The sequence below is a fragment of the Taudactylus pleione genome, unplaced genomic scaffold (assembly GCF_031769625.1).
Source record: "Taudactylus pleione unplaced genomic scaffold, aTauple2 ptg000012l, whole genome shotgun sequence".
Taxonomy (NCBI): Eukaryota; Metazoa; Chordata; class Amphibia; order Anura; family Myobatrachidae; genus Taudactylus; species Taudactylus pleione.
The window spans coordinates 1-15,634 of record NW_028284415.1 but is presented as its reverse complement, the minus strand read 5'-3'; the positions used below and the strand labels follow the sequence as shown (position 1 = coordinate 15,634).

Here is a 15,634-nt window from a genome sequence, read left to right as displayed (position 1 = left end):
GATATCTTGTTTAATAATAACATAATAGCAATAATGAGCTGATATCTTAGTTTGAAAATAATGTATTATGTAGTAATTATAGCAGATTATTTGCAAGCTTGCCTTTTTTCGTTTAGCGCCACTTACCAGAGAAGGTTGAATTATTCACATCAGTACCTGTCCCATTGGATCTTATTTTTATTAACATTTCTCCATATAGTACCAGGATATTGGAACACGGATGAAACCGTGGACTCTGAGGCAGCAATGCTTTAATACCGAAGATCTATGCTTAGCATTCATTATATAGTTATCTGGCCGATCCTCCAGATATCAGCGGATTGGTCATATAATTATAGTGTATTTCCGCGACCGACCACAAATTATTGGTCTTCTGGAGATGCCGAATCGATTGGCATGTCCGACAGATACGATAATATGTGAGCTGCAAGTCAGCCGGATCAGCATTGTATGCTGCCTTGGGCTGACCACCCGACATTTCCACTGCTCCCCTCGTGATATCCGCTTCCAAGGGGAGGAAGCTGATATCACGTAGCCATATACTGTGCCATCTCTTACAGTGTATGACAACGATATCTGACAGGCTGTGAGAGAAAATGTCTGTCTGTCAGAGAGACATTTTGACAGTGTATTCCCAGCAAGAGAGGTGTAATTCTACTACAGAGGACTCAATAAAATTTCTATCTAAATTTAACGCTTATTTAATCTCCATTAAGGCTACGTACAATAATCTGCAAAGGTGGGCCGCGATTAGGGGCAAAATTAGGTGCTTTTGCTTGGATTTCCAGCGCATTGCAGTGGCAATTCGTCCCCCTTGCCCCAATGCCCCCTCGTGGCGAACTGAATCAACCCCTATGTGTATAGGTGCTGTCTGTCTAAAAAAATAAACACTGGGCTAATTCATATATAATTATACAATATAATATTCTCTGCCCAAAGCTTGCTGCATTATTGTTTTCAAATACCTTATTGGCTCCAGCTTATTCTCCTTGTCCTAAACAAAGTAAATATTGTAGTCTCAGCACCACGGACAGTTTGGTAGTACATGGCATATGCTGCACTTGTGATTGTGGTGTTTGACATTTGGTGCATGAAGTAGGGATATAGCAATGATACAAATGTCCATTGTTTTCTCCTCTTCACCCCTCCAGATACATCGGCAAATCAGACTCCATCACAATCAGCGTTTGGAACCACAAGAAGATTCACAAAAAGCAGGGAGCTGGGTTCCTTGGCTGTGTGCGGCTTCTCTCTAACGCCATCAACCGCCTCAAGGACACCGGCTGTGAGTACAGGGGAATGGGGGAAAAGGTTACCTCTTTTTTTTTTTGGGGGGGGGTCACTGCCATTTCATGGGTACTAGCACGAGACATCATTTTATTATTAAGTTTTAGCGTTTTAAATGTACGACACCTTACTATATTTAATGTTACAGAGCGCAAATGTCATGTTATTGTTTTCAATTTGTGGATTTTAAATTGGCTGATTGGAGTCTCTTCCAGCAGTTTGTCATTCATCCACACTAGCACTAGTAACAATGATTTGTTTTGCTAACGTGAAATACTACTAAAATGTGTTTTGTTATTTCTGTATCCAAATGCCTGAATATCATAATGTTAATTGTCTTACTGTGATGCAGAATGTTTACGTAAAAAAACAAAAAACCGCATGCATCTGAGGATTTAGATACTTTTCAGACATAAAACACTTCTAAAGCTCTAGGAAAAATTCTCATGTGTAAGAGCTCTTTATTGATCTGTCTCAGAACTATAGACAACATTATTGTGGCTGCCGAGATACAATAGGTGGCTGTATTACTACTACTAAGGGCCATATTCCGTTAGACGCGAAAAGCCGAGGTCCGCGAAAAAGTATCGCCGATTGCGTCTTTTCGCATGTCGGAAACTTATCTCCGTATTCAATTCCACCCACTTTTCGCGTACGCGGAAAGACAGCGCAATGTAATAGGCAAAAAATATTCGCCTCTAAATAGCAGGAGAAATGAAGTACAAAAATTTTATTATTTTGGGGTGGAAAGGTGGGGAAACCACTTGGAACCCATGGGACAGCCCCCAAAAGTCAACTGCGTAGAAAAAATTAACACCCTAAAAAGTAATTTCATATTGGGGGCCGACAAAGCACAAAGTGGGGGGACAAATTCAAAAACTAGCGAAATAAGCTTCTGGGGGTGCTCTGAGAAGGGGTCAAGTGTTTTGGGGATTGCAGGTGCTTTTATGACAGAGGAATTTCACTTTTATTAAAACTTCACTTTAGAGACATTAAAAGATGCTTGCACCCATTTTGAGGTACCCCAAATTTGCCAGGACTACTTATTTTCTACAAAAAATACGGTTTATGCCATTCTTCACCACTTGTACAAATACGCCAATTAGAGGCTATTGTACCAACTTAAGTACCCCAAACAGTTGTATTATGGTTAATCGGGCACTACTACATTGATCCCCAATGTTTCTGCATCTTTTTGGGGGGTTCAGGCTGATTTCCCAGATTCTGACACCTTTCCGCCTGTTCTGACTTCGTGTGTCGTCGTTTTCGCAACTTTTGGAATTGAATACGGCGAAAGCAGGGACACAAACGATAAGTTTCCGTGGCCAAAAGACGCGATGTAGGCAAAGTCCGGCAGGCAAAACTTTATTGCGGGTGTGAAACTAATTGAATACCACCCTAAGTTGACAGTGTTATCTATAGTCTAGGTAACTAAAAGAACAGAGGAGAAAGTTCTCATGGTGACTGCTGTAAAAGGTTCTTGTTGACACAGTGGACTTGCACACCACAAAAATCACTACTGTATGTTTAAATGCACAGGAAAGACACACCACAAAGCCACATAATTCACCAAGTTATGTTGTGTGACCAGTGTGTAAAATGTAACACCATTGTTAAGTAAGAAGTTTTCCTTAGCTGAGACTACGTTACAATCTGGTAATTTTTTTTTCTGTAGATCAAAGGCTGGATTTATGCAAGCTTGGTCCAAATGACAATGATACAGTGCGGGGTCAGATAGTAGGTATGTGATTTAATTAGTATTTTACCCTTTTGCATGTTCCCAGGTTGTAGTGAGACTAACTGGTTAGAGAGTGAGACTCCTCGTTTTCCTATTACTGGCATGTGAGGAGACATTTAGGTACAGTTCCTGTTAGTCTTGTCAGACATGTTGCGGTGTCTGGGGACTTTCCAGGTTCAGACTCAACTTGGATATTTGGATGGAGAAATTGTGCCAAATAAAAGCTATAACTCCAGTGTGAGAATAGAGAAAACAGAGTTCCCGAAGAATTAAATGAGGAACTTAAATTACAGCTTGTTCACCTTCATTGTTGGTCACCAGCTAACTAGCTGGATAGACCCATCATTACAATCTGTGATTGTCTACTCGACCTGTTTAAATTAGTCTACATAAAAAATTATGGTTAAGGTCCGTATAAATGTATACTTTGCACGTGCAACCACTTAGGGGCCGAATCACTGCCGTATGCACTTCGACCGCATTGCATGTTGAAAATAGATGCGGATGTCTGCTTGTACTCTGATTTGCTCGCACCCCTGTACATACACGTATGAAAGTAGCCGTGATTTATTACCAGCATTGCATCAGCCCTGTACTTTGTTCAAAAGATTTATCTGAAATCAGCCAGATCTATGTGTTTACACACTGACAGATACATTGGCCGGATCTATGTGTTTACACACTGACAGATACATTGGCCGATCAATTGATCGGCCAATATATCTGCTGCACGTCGGCCAGTGTGTACCCGCGATATGTCAGTGAACATAGTCATTCACCGACATATCGCATTGGCTGTACTGCACAGCCAATGGACAGATATGTCTGCAGACATATCTGTCCATCGGCAGGTGCCGACCGCCAGTACATACACAGCGGAAGTCGCGAGGAGGGGGTGGGGCACGCCCCGACCCGGCTGCCAGGACCCGAGGGCACAAACAGATGATGGCCGTTCAGTGTGTATGAACGACCATCATCTGCAGATCACTCTATCTGCAGATATCTGTCAGGTGTGTACCCAACTCACATGGCAAGTGAAGATGTTACTCTGTTGCATACGACAAAAAACATGCAGGTACTGTACTGAAGAAGGCCCAGAATGGTTAAAGGGACTGTAACCTCAAAACTTTTCTTAGCTTACTTTTGCCTAGCACAGGTGAATGTATATGTTAAATATAGATGATCACCCTGTACCAGTTATGAATAATCTCAGTTATATATCTCTATACATTCATCCTTTTAATAGTTACATTTAGTTAAATATAAAGTTGAAATATGAACTGTAGGTTATTCTCACTTCAATTGACTAAACTGTAACCATGCCTGCTATCTTTGCAGTCAGTCTTCAGTCCCGGGACCGAATAGGCACTGGAGGGCAGGTCGTAGACTGCAGTCGTCTGTTTGACAATGACTTACCTGATGGGTGAGAAAAACATGCCTTTTTTTATTCTTTTTTTTTTTTCTTTTTAAAGAACATTATTTGTGAGTAACTTGGATTTATAACATTATTTCTCTTGTTTAAGAAAGCTTTAGAGCAAAAGCTGTTTATAGCTGTGCAGCTCATTCAATTAGTTTACCATGATTTATTTTTATTAACATTTGAAACACAAGGACTGATTTGATAAATCTTATGATGAATAGGAAGTTAGGGCGAGACTTAAGAAGAGGTGGTAAGTGTTGCAATGCGCTATAACCAGCGCTATTTAACACTTACAATGAATATTGGTATGTATAAAAGCAGATCACGTAGAGAAAATCACTTTTCTCTACGTTATTTGCAAACTTCTAACAATCTACAATAGTATGGCGATACCAAAATCGTTGATATTTGTAGATAACATGGACAAAAATCACTTTTCTCCATTATCTGCAAACATCTAATGATTTACAATAGTATGACGACGGAAAATCATTCACATGTTGTTAAAAAAAAAACTAAGAGCACTTTTGTGGCTTATTATTTTATTCACAAATTATCATTGTTACCTGCCGGTATGTATGCAAACCTGCGGCAGCTTCTGTGTGGTCCGGCTGCATACAAGATCTCACAATGTTTGCTGGAACTTGCACATGACAGTGGGGCCGGCCAGGATATAAGGGTCTTGCACAGATTGCTGTAGGGGAGAGTTTTGCCTCCCCCGCTCCAGCGGTCCAGATGACCATACAATATTACTAGATTTAAAAATTGTAGAAAAACTTGTGGATAATAGAAGAGTTCTTAAAGTTCAAAACTCATAATGATTGGGCATTTCCTATTCCCTCCTGACAGAAAGCTTTGCTGTTGTTTCAAAGGGCTGGTCATATAGGACAGTAGCTTGCTCAGTGCTCATAATATCAGAGAGGACATAAAAAGGACTCCGTATGTGGGGGCACACTCCTATAGAATTAACAAACTATAAAAAATAAATTTTATTGATATTCATTAAAAATGGAAGGAAAAGAGAAAAAAATGGCCAAAAACACCTATCAGGTTTGAACAATATAAACAAACAATTCTCCAATCGTAGGAGATACACTGCAATACTACTGCAATTTGTGTTGTATATTTTTTGTCAATATCTATGGAAAAAATATATCATGGTCATAGCTTTCAAAAATCACAAGGCAGGACTTTTTGTATTAAAATATACAATTTGGATGTAATCGACAATCACAATTGTTTTTTTGTATATATTGAAATATATACACAAACGTCGATAATCACAGTTTTTATATATATATATATATATATATATCTATCTATCTCTCTCTCTATATATATATATATATATATATATATATATATATATATATATATATATATATATATATATGGTGTGTATATATATATATATATATATATATATATATATCTATAGACCAATGTAGGTATTCAGGATTGCCTCTAAGCAGATTCCTGCTATGCAATCATCCCAATTCTCTCCTCTCTGATATACACAATGTACTCCTAGGGTGCACCTTCTATCTTTATTGCTTTATAACGATCTTTCTTACCCACCAATATTCCTGTGCAATCAATCCCGTACCTCCCCCTTCCCCTATCTATATAGTGCTCATAATATCAAGCCTATAAAACATCTTTAATTCTATTATAATTTATGTATTGTGTATATCTCTTATACACACACACGCACACGTACCCACACACACGTTCACGTGAATGTGCTAAAAATGTTTTACATTTTATTTATTGTGTTTTTAATTGTTAGTGTTTCATGTTTAGCAGTGCAGCCACTACCCCCCATTTGTGTCTGTGTGGCACTTACTGTCTGCAGAATGTAAAATTACCATTCACAATATAGACTACAGCTATGAAGGCCACCATAACAAACATCATTGTGCATTCATAGCAGTGGCACTTCAGCTTCTGATTTAAGCTTGCTGCTGCAATAGCAGTTTAACATTTACTTCCATGTAATGTTAACCACAAGCTGTATTTAATGTTGAGTGTATCCTTTTTAACAGTTAACAGTTTCACATCCATTTTACATTACTTTTAACTTTTCTAACACATGTTAACACGTGGTGGTTTTATTTGGTGTTTTTGTATTTGGTATTTCTGTCACTGTTTAATCTTTTTGCTTTGTGTGCTATTGATAGTTTACCAAGCTTTGTGTTGATGAAAGTCAGAGTCCGAGTGCGGCATTCCCCACCATCCAGTTGTACCGTTAGGCTTTTGTTAAAGAGAAATACACTTCTAAATACATAATGATGAAATCAGAAAAGGGTATATTAGCCCCCTGTACTGTGTAAGTAATTCAGTACAGTTTATCAGACAGTGGTTGCTGGGCACTAGTTGGCTTACACCATGCAGCCTGTCCCTTGTCACTCGGTCAGGGAGACTTTGCAGGAAAAGCAGTGTGAGAACAAATCGGGACAGGCCTGGGACACTGTTCTTACTCTGATCTCTGACTTTCAGCAAACCCCACCACTTGTTACTAGTCTTTTGATTCATATCACGCCTGCTTATTTTTTCCCCTGTCTTGGCGGCCACAATATAAGGCCGGGCCTCGGTTTCCTGGAAATAGCACTGACTGCTTTATCTCTTCCGTGTCTGGATCGTAGCTGGGAGGAAAGGAGAACCGCCTCGGGGCGCATCCAGTATTTAAACCACATCACCAGGACAACTCAATGGGAGCGCCCAACACGGTAAGGACCAGTAAGATGCTGACTGTTATTTCTTTGTACATTTATTTAGAGATGTCACAGAAGTGTTTAATTTTGGATAGGGGAGAATTATCAAATATTGGCGAGAAATAAAGTAACAACCAATCAGCTTCTAACTGTAATTTTTTCACACACAGCCTTTAAAAGTGACAATTAGGAGCTGATTGGTTGGTACTTTATTCCAATCGACTTTCACACTAGAAGGCTTAGTCCATCGGGCGCGCTTTAACAATTGAGTACCGCCCTATCTCCCGTCTAAAGTGACGGGAGATCGCGAGGCACTATTCAATTGTTGCTGTTTTTCGCGCTGATTGCGCCAAAAGAAGTCGGGTTTGGCTACGTAAAACAGCTACCCCTGACCAAAGTGCTTGGCGCAATCACGAAAAGTGATGTTTGGGCGCCCAAATACCGCATATAGTCTGCTTAGCCCCTCTCTCTGCCTCCGCGCGCCCCTCTCTCTGCCTCCGCGCGCCCCTCTCTCTGCCTCCGCGCGCCCCCTCTCTCCGGCCTTTGATAAATCTACCTCTTGGAATCTCTAAAATATAGCATCAACAGTCCACTGCCTTCTATTAGAATGAGCTTTTACATGAGCTCTGCTATCAACTAGCTGAGTAATGTAAGTGGTTGATACCACCTTATGTTATTGGGAAATGGAGTAGCTGGATACGAAGGCGTTGCTAACTTTTGTTTTTCCGGTTCTTCAGAATTGTCTGATGAAAATAATTATCTTCTGTGACAGAAGTAGGCAACAAGAGGTATTCCATCCTGCTGAGAAACTACATCTCCTAACATGCCCTGTGTCAGATTTAGCATTAAGTGCAAAAGTATCAGCGAATGCTGGAATGTGTAGTTCCACAGCAGCTGGAGTGCCTACCCCTATTCTAGGTCGAGATGTTTCAAGCCTTGGAGACTGAAGCTGATTGATTGCTTTGAGGAACTTCTCCATTTTATGTCATTTATATAGCAGTGTGTTTGAAATCACAGTGGCTAATTAGTCGCTTTGGACAACTGCACCACTTTATCTCTTCTTACATCTGTCACTGGGTCTTTTTTATACTGGACTTATAGGAGGCGTTTCAATTATTTCACGCTCCCGTCTAAAGTGAACGGGAGCTGTTCCTTTGTTTTGGGAGACCGTACCCGAAGCTTCACTTATCGCATATTTCTGCTTACAGCCTCCTGAGGTGCGAGCAGAAGTCCATGCAAAGTAAGACTTGAGAGCTGGTCTTAACTGCAGTGCACCCGGCTGATGAGAGCTATGGGAGCGAGAAACAATTGAATCACCCCCATAGTGATCATACCCCTTCCAAAACAGAATCCGAAGACCCTAACTGGGTTAGACCATCTGTGACCTATTGAAAAAATAATAATTTTAAAGTGTTTGTCAATTATAACAAAAATTATTTTATCCATCACCAAGTATTAAAATGTTTGACAATTATAACAGAAAACATCTCATCTAACATTGTGCTTCCTGCCTGCTTTCTGTTATGTCTCCTACATCCGATATATCTTGGACTAGTAATGAGAATGTAGATGAATAATTCACTAGGAAGCAGGACCTCATAAATATATATACATTCTCAGGCAGTTAATCAGAGATGTCACTGGTTGCTCACAAATTGGCAAGCTGCATATTGGTCCTTCAAGTCACAAAATGGCTGTCTCCACTGTGTATTGGAATTTTTGGAAGGCTATTTAGTGAACCTTATAGCTTATTTTAGCATAATGATTTATTATCCTTGCATGTTTCTGATAAACACTGGCCACTGTGGAGAAAGCATGAAAGATCATAACCAAATTAGTTTTTTGGTGTTCAACTAATTCAGGCTATGGCAAATTTGTAGAATTTCTTTTTAGCGCTCTGCAGCTCATAGCTTGCCTCAGTTATAAGTGGGTTCTAAAGAGATGTAAAACAAAGCAGATGATGTAAATTTTAATCCTATTAATTTTCTTTACTATACTAAGTGTTTTCATTTTCTTTTTTTCCCCCTAATAGACCGGCATCTGAGTACTCCAGTCCTGGGAGGCCTCTGAGCTGCTTTGTGGATGAGAATACGCCCATCACAGGGACCAATGGAGCCACTAGTGGACAAACTTCAGACCCTCGACTCGCAGAGAGGAGAGTTCGGTCACAGCGGCATAGAAATTACATGAGCAGAACACATTTGCACACCCCGCCTGACTTGCCTGAGGGATATGGTAATTTCCCAGGGCTAAAAGAAAGCATTAATTTCGCTTTTAGGGTAGGGAGAACATGGGGGAAATATTTTAAGAGTGATAAAGTGGGAGTTGCAGCTGATGAGACAGTATGAGTGAGAACATTGGTGCAGCACAAGGGGCAATAGTAAAGCCTGAGACAGGCAAGTTTAAGAAGTATACAGGATGACAATATAGCTTGAAATGAGAAACGTGTAAAGGTCAATGAAATTGAAGAAGAATGAAAGAGCGAGGCCTGGGGTTGGGAGAAAAATAGAAACCATTAATGAGCAGATTTGAAACACTTGGGGGGAAAATGTAATAGGGTTCGAGTTTTGTGTGCTGAACAAACTCTGACCTTCTCGCACAATTAAAGGTGATAGTTTGTCCCACAACTCGGCAAATGTGATAGCCTGCAAACCTGAGTTCGAGGTTATTACATTGTGCGAGTCCGTGTGAGTTGTTTTGTATAAAAACTTGCACCTTGTAAGGCGAGTTTCATTATAAGGTGCGAGTTCAGTGAGATCCGTGAAGGCTTCTGTATGTGTAAAAAAAAAAAAAAATGTGGGTCCCCACCCCCTTGAAATCACAACCGGCACTGGGCTTTTCTGAGCCAGTCCTGGTTGTGAAAATACAGGGGAAAAAAACTTAGGGTTCCCCTGTATTTTCATCAGCTGGCACCAGGGTCAGTGAGTTGGTTCCGGAAATACGGGGGGCAAAATGATTAAGGCATCCACCATATTTTCCACAACCAACACTGGACTCTTTCTAGCGGGGGTGTAATGCCACAGGCGGGGGGACCCTCTCACCGGGCCAAAGCATCCAGCACCTGACCGTAAGTCAGCCCAAGCCAGGGATCCCCCCCCCCCCACACAATAAAAGGGGTTCCCTCTCTCCAGGGTATCCCAGGCCTGGGCTGGTAGGCCGATCTATCCCCGGCACCCGTGGGTGGTGGGTTCCAGGTTGATTGTGTTAAAAATAGATTGAAGAATAATGTTTTTTACAATAGAACTAGAGGTCCCAGTAAGCCTCTCCCGAATGCTGCTACTTGGAGAACCACAAGTACTATCATGCGGGGCATTAAGGGCCCGCTGTACCTCTAGTTCACCTGCAAAAGAAATATTAAAATAAACGCTGGACACAAACACCTTGAAAGTAGAAGTTTATTACACACACTCACCTATAATCCCTGTAGCCCAGTACTCAAGAGCTACCAACAGTGCATGTTTTCCAGGTCTCCTCACAGAATCAAAAGTGGCTAATTGGCTCCACCTGTGGATATTTTCACATGTGTTATTGAGTAATGAATACACCTGTGCACCAGCTAGGTGGTCTGGAAAATGTGAACTGTTAGTAGCTCTCGAGGACCGAGGTTTGCTACCCCTGCTGTAGCCAATTATGTACTCTTCTCCATGTAGCATCCACAACACCTGTAAAATAATATCCATACTCACCTACCCCTTGGTTCCGGTCCTCTTCGGACCACAGGCATAGTATTGTCCTCTAAGGATGGTACCTTGCGAATGAGGACTCAGCCACTGCATTTCCCATAGAAATGCATTGGTTGAGCGTTCATTGGCTGAGAGAGGCGAGTCTGGATACTGCGAGCTGTGAGAGCCCGAGAAACATGCGAGTTTGCATGTTCTCGGACCTTATTACATTGGTCAAGTTTGCAAACTGTGCAAGTTTACTGCTAAACTCGCACATTTTGTAAACTCGGACCCTATTACATTTTGCTCTTGGAATAAGATTTCGTACCCTTTCTGTTTTTATTCATCGCTACTTGGTCTTGATTATTTGCGTGTTAGTTTCTCTTCTCTGTGCTGATTTCAATTCTACACCTCTTTTCGTGAACTCTCTTCCTGTTATGACTAATACCACAGACTCTCTCTCCAGTGAGTCATCAGTGATGTTTCCTTCAATCTGAAACTAAGGGCCTAATTCAGCAAGGATTGCTGTTGCGTATACAGCTGCGAATCCTTAACGAACGCAGCTACGAATGTATGCTAATGCCTGTCACATCGCAGCGGGCATAAAGACGCCCACTGCTGCTTTCTCACATCCGCACTACGTCGCACTCCGGTGTATACATCGGTACCAACGATGCACATAGGCCCTTCACGCACAATTTATCCCAGGTAGTGGCTAATTTATGTACGCCCATGAAACGGCATTCAAACAGACACACGCCTGCGTTTTAATTTGACCACTCCCCCGTCACCACCTCCAAACACTCACAGCTTGTCACTCACTCTGCGATTGCGATGACTTCCTCTGTGCATCTGTAATCGCAGTGTGATCGCAGCGCACGTGCAGTGCAGCCTTTACATATACGCACTAGTGAACAATCGGCCGATCTGCGTACTCAGTTGTATCTGCGAATGCTGCTGAATCAGGCCCACAGTCTGAATAAGCCTGAACTCCTTGGGGCACCTGCCTTCCATGAAATGCCCCATATTGGAAATCTATATGTAGATAATTGGCAAAATGCACTGGATGCACAGCGCAGATAATCACTTTGGTTTTGCATTGCTGCACCTAGATAGTCTGAACTGTGCATGTCAAAGAGATGTCTACTCTCCACTATTGGGAAGGATACCTGCACACTATATGTGCTTAGAGGAATAAAACTGAAGACCATCATTGAGCAAAGTTGTAAGCATCACATAAGTGCCCAGCAGGGCCGTCTCCAGGGCTAATAATGCCTTGTGCCGGCCAAGTGCTCTGCGCCGCGTGCTTTCAAAATTGGGGGCGTGCCCTAATTACCAAAGGCCACGATCAAAATTGGGGGTGTGGCCGAATTACCATAGGCCAAACCTGTGCACCAGCTAGAAGGGCATGGCACGCCTCCAAATCACGTCAGGCTGGGGGGAGCCTCACTAGTTGGGCTTCCCCCAGCCCTCTCATGGCACTGAATGGATGCCGCTCGCAGCATCCATTCAGACACCGCCGCACAACCCCCCAATTTGACAACCCGTGGGCCGAAGTGTCTGTCCCGCTGAAATCGGGATGCTTGGGAAGGGTGCGCCCTCGATGGGTGGCGCCCCTGTTCGACCGGTCAGGTCGAACACCCCTAGAGCTGTCCCTGGTGCCCAGCCTATCACCACTTTAGTACCACCTCTTCATTAAATTTATTTGTTTTTCTTCTACAAATACATCTTGGTTTAGCCTTATTTGCAGCTAAACTGTATCATGATAAAGTGTCGGGACATAAGGATTGTCTTTATTACGTTTCTCACTCTTGCATGTGAGAAATTGTTTTTTTTTCCATTGCTTACTCCTTATTCATTTCAGTCATATCTCTCCTCAGAATGAAATTTCGTATCTGCACTGATCGGCAAAACTAGCCGTTCCAAGTCCATATTTAGCAAGAAACAACCTGCCACCATTTTGTAGTAGAAATCTATGTGCATTTGTTCAAATCGTGGCAAGTAACAGGACCCAAAGTGTTGACCTGTTTTGCACTTTTTAAATGATCTTCATTATTTTTCCACATTCAGGCTCTGGCCAAATTGTATCTAAAGAAGCTGCCACATGCCCCTTTTATGACTAATGTCACTATTAAATTGTTATTGAAGACCCTCATCTTCCTCCAGTTTGGTTAAAGTAAACCGCCTAACAATCAGGCCTTCAATCAATTCATGTCTCCCAACATTTGTAGTTCCAGAAATCCGCTGAGTTTGTGGGTGCTGCACACTTAGGGTTGTACTATGTTTTGTGGGCATAGGTTTGGTGATGTGATAAAAGAAGCTTTTTCTACTTCATTCATTTTCAGTGGCTGTTTTGCTGAAACTGGGCCTGTCTAGCCTATGCTCTGAGATTTGTACTACTAAAGTCAAGTGTACTAACTCCATGACCTTCAGAGTTTTAAGTATTCTCTGACAACTCGCATGTCCCAATATAGTCATCAAAGCAGTGTTCTAGTGATAAGCTGGGTTCACACTTTACGATATAACGTTCCGGATGGAAACCATTTATAGTACACATCGTATAGAGTGTAATCAGTCATTCAGTACATTGTTCCATCTGCTGCTCTGCACGGCAGATGGGACGATGCAATGAACGACGCAGAGCTGTTACTTGCAGCATGTAATGACATATCAAGCCGTCATGCACTGGATCGTGCAGTGTGTATGGCTTCGCACCTTCGCTGGGTCGCACAATCATATGGTGTGTAGTATACACAGCTATAAGCTCCACCCTCTGTCAACTACAGCTATGTTCCCAACGCACATGTTCGGTCTATAACACCTAAAACTCTACCATTCTCTGCTAGTAACATTATCCACCAATCTTCACTCATCATTCACTTTATTCCTGGCCTTACATTGAAACTTGCCGAGTGGCAGTTTTATATCACGTTACTGGGATCACAACCTCTTTTTATCCTTATAGGCAGCTGTTTTTTATCTCTCATCTCCTTTAGATTATAAGATCTTGCATGTTTGTGTTATCATGGTATGTGTCTTTGCTCTCCCTGTTACACAGATAGCTATTTATATTATGCTTTGTCTTAGGCCTCTTCCTTACCCAACAGGAGCCTTCTACTCCCCGGTCTATGCCCGGCATTTTTATTTTTATTCTTTATTTATATAGCGCCAACATGTTTTACAGTACTGTAAAATAAAGGAGACTAGTTAAATAGGATGAAGCAAGGGAGAGGGGCCTATGATGAGATGTTATGAATGGACTGGGATAAGGAGATGTGTAGCAGGGTTACATAGACAATTTAGCTGTCCTGAGGCAATGAGAGTGGAAGCCAGGAGGGGCAACAGAAGGTTATAGGCTAAGTAAATGTTTAGAACAAGCCTGTTGTATTACATTGTTTAGGACTTTTGAGGAAGATTCTGTTGTAGTGAGTGCAGATGGAAGCTTAGGCCCTCATTCAGAGCCGCTCGCTATTTGCGGTCGTTCGTTCTAAAACAAGGGGTGGCTATTCAATTGAACCGTTCGCTAATTGCGGTCTGTTCACGCCTCTAAGTCTGAACGACCGAGCAAAACTTGCGGTTGTAATTTTGAAAAATACGCCCCCTTGCCGCTCGCACCATACGTCATGTCCGCTATTTATTAGATTAATCGAGTACATCGAACAGCGTATGAACTGTTCGCTATTCTTGTGGCTGGTTTTTTCAACCGCTATTTTGCGAGCAGTTCTGACTAAAAAAAAACCAAGTGACGTGGTCAATGACGCTGCTGTATTAATTATGCACTCCCTTAAAACGCCCGTTTTGACCTTTAAGCACGCCTGTGTTCGAATTCCGCGCCCCCGTTTTCAAGCACCTTCCCCTGTTACCACCCACATACGCCTCCTGTCACTCAAAATAGCAGGTATTCGCTATATAGCGAACAAACGACTTCCGGCCGCACTGACTGGTTCACGCATGCGTATTAAAATCCGTACGCATGCGCAGATGTGCGAACATCGGTCAGAACGAATGAGTGGCCACTTACGAGCGGCTCTGAATCAGGGCCTTAGCGCAGAGAGGTTCTAGCCGGTGCTTGGAATATTGAGAGAGACCCGTGACTAAGAGGGTTGTACTGAAGGGAGGATGGTGCAGTGCATAAACTTTTCCTCTTCCCCTCACAGAACAGAGGACCACACAGCAGGGGCAGGTGTACTTTCTACATACACAGACTGGGGTCAGCACGTGGCACGATCCCAGAGTACCCAGGTAAGGCCATTAACCTGCCCCATACCAATTAATTGTATTTATGGGGAGGAATGCAAATGTTTTTTGGGCTGCGATATGTAATGGGCACCCGATGGAGCAATTGATTTGTTTTACCAGTCTGGCACGTCTGCATTACTTATCACACCCAAATGCACGGGGTTTAGTCACGTAACGTGGCTTAAACCACGCAAAGTCTTGGTTAGGGCATCCAAACGGCCGACTTTACGTAGGCTGCTAGCAGAAATCATGAAGTCGCGTCCAATCGGAAAACCATTGAATAGCTGCTGACGAGCGCCTATTATTTACGGGCGCCCAAACAACAATTGAATTCTCCGATAAATGTTTTTCTTTTCTTATTTCTGTTACAGCTTAATAAATTACAGAACTATAGTCCTAAGGTTTTAATAGAAAGTAATAAATGCACTGCATTGGTGTCTGTGGCGTTTGTATTCCCTTGATTATGCTGCAGTGTCTCATCTACATGAAATACAACTTGCCAGTGCTTAGCTGCACAACATAACTAAAACCGGTTAGGACATGCAGGGGCTGGCTGGCATTTTTCAGCCTGGGG

General features: G+C 42.1%; 1 protein-coding gene across 4 annotated transcripts in view; it reads left to right on the top strand.

Annotated features, from left to right (window-relative positions):
• LOC148542373 (E3 ubiquitin-protein ligase SMURF2-like) overlaps nucleotides 1-15,067 on the top strand; it is a 76,616-nt gene extending 61,549 nt beyond the window's left edge. For 3 of the 4 annotated variants that reach the window (XM_088467886.1, XM_088467901.1, XM_088467894.1), the window contains exons 4-9: nucleotides 1,152-1,285; nucleotides 2,963-3,028; nucleotides 4,364-4,448; nucleotides 7,028-7,174; nucleotides 9,192-9,394; nucleotides 14,979-15,067. In XM_088467886.1, coding sequence (XP_088324012.1) covers nucleotides 1,152-1,285; nucleotides 2,963-3,028; nucleotides 4,364-4,448; nucleotides 7,028-7,174; nucleotides 9,192-9,394; nucleotides 14,979-15,067 — 724 coding nt within the window. The remainder of the gene's footprint in view (nucleotides 1-1,151; nucleotides 1,286-2,962; nucleotides 3,029-4,363; nucleotides 4,449-7,027; nucleotides 7,175-9,191; nucleotides 9,395-14,978) is intronic. The other variant, XM_088467909.1, reaches the window with a different exon arrangement.
• Nucleotides 15,068-15,634: the final 567 nt, after the last annotated feature.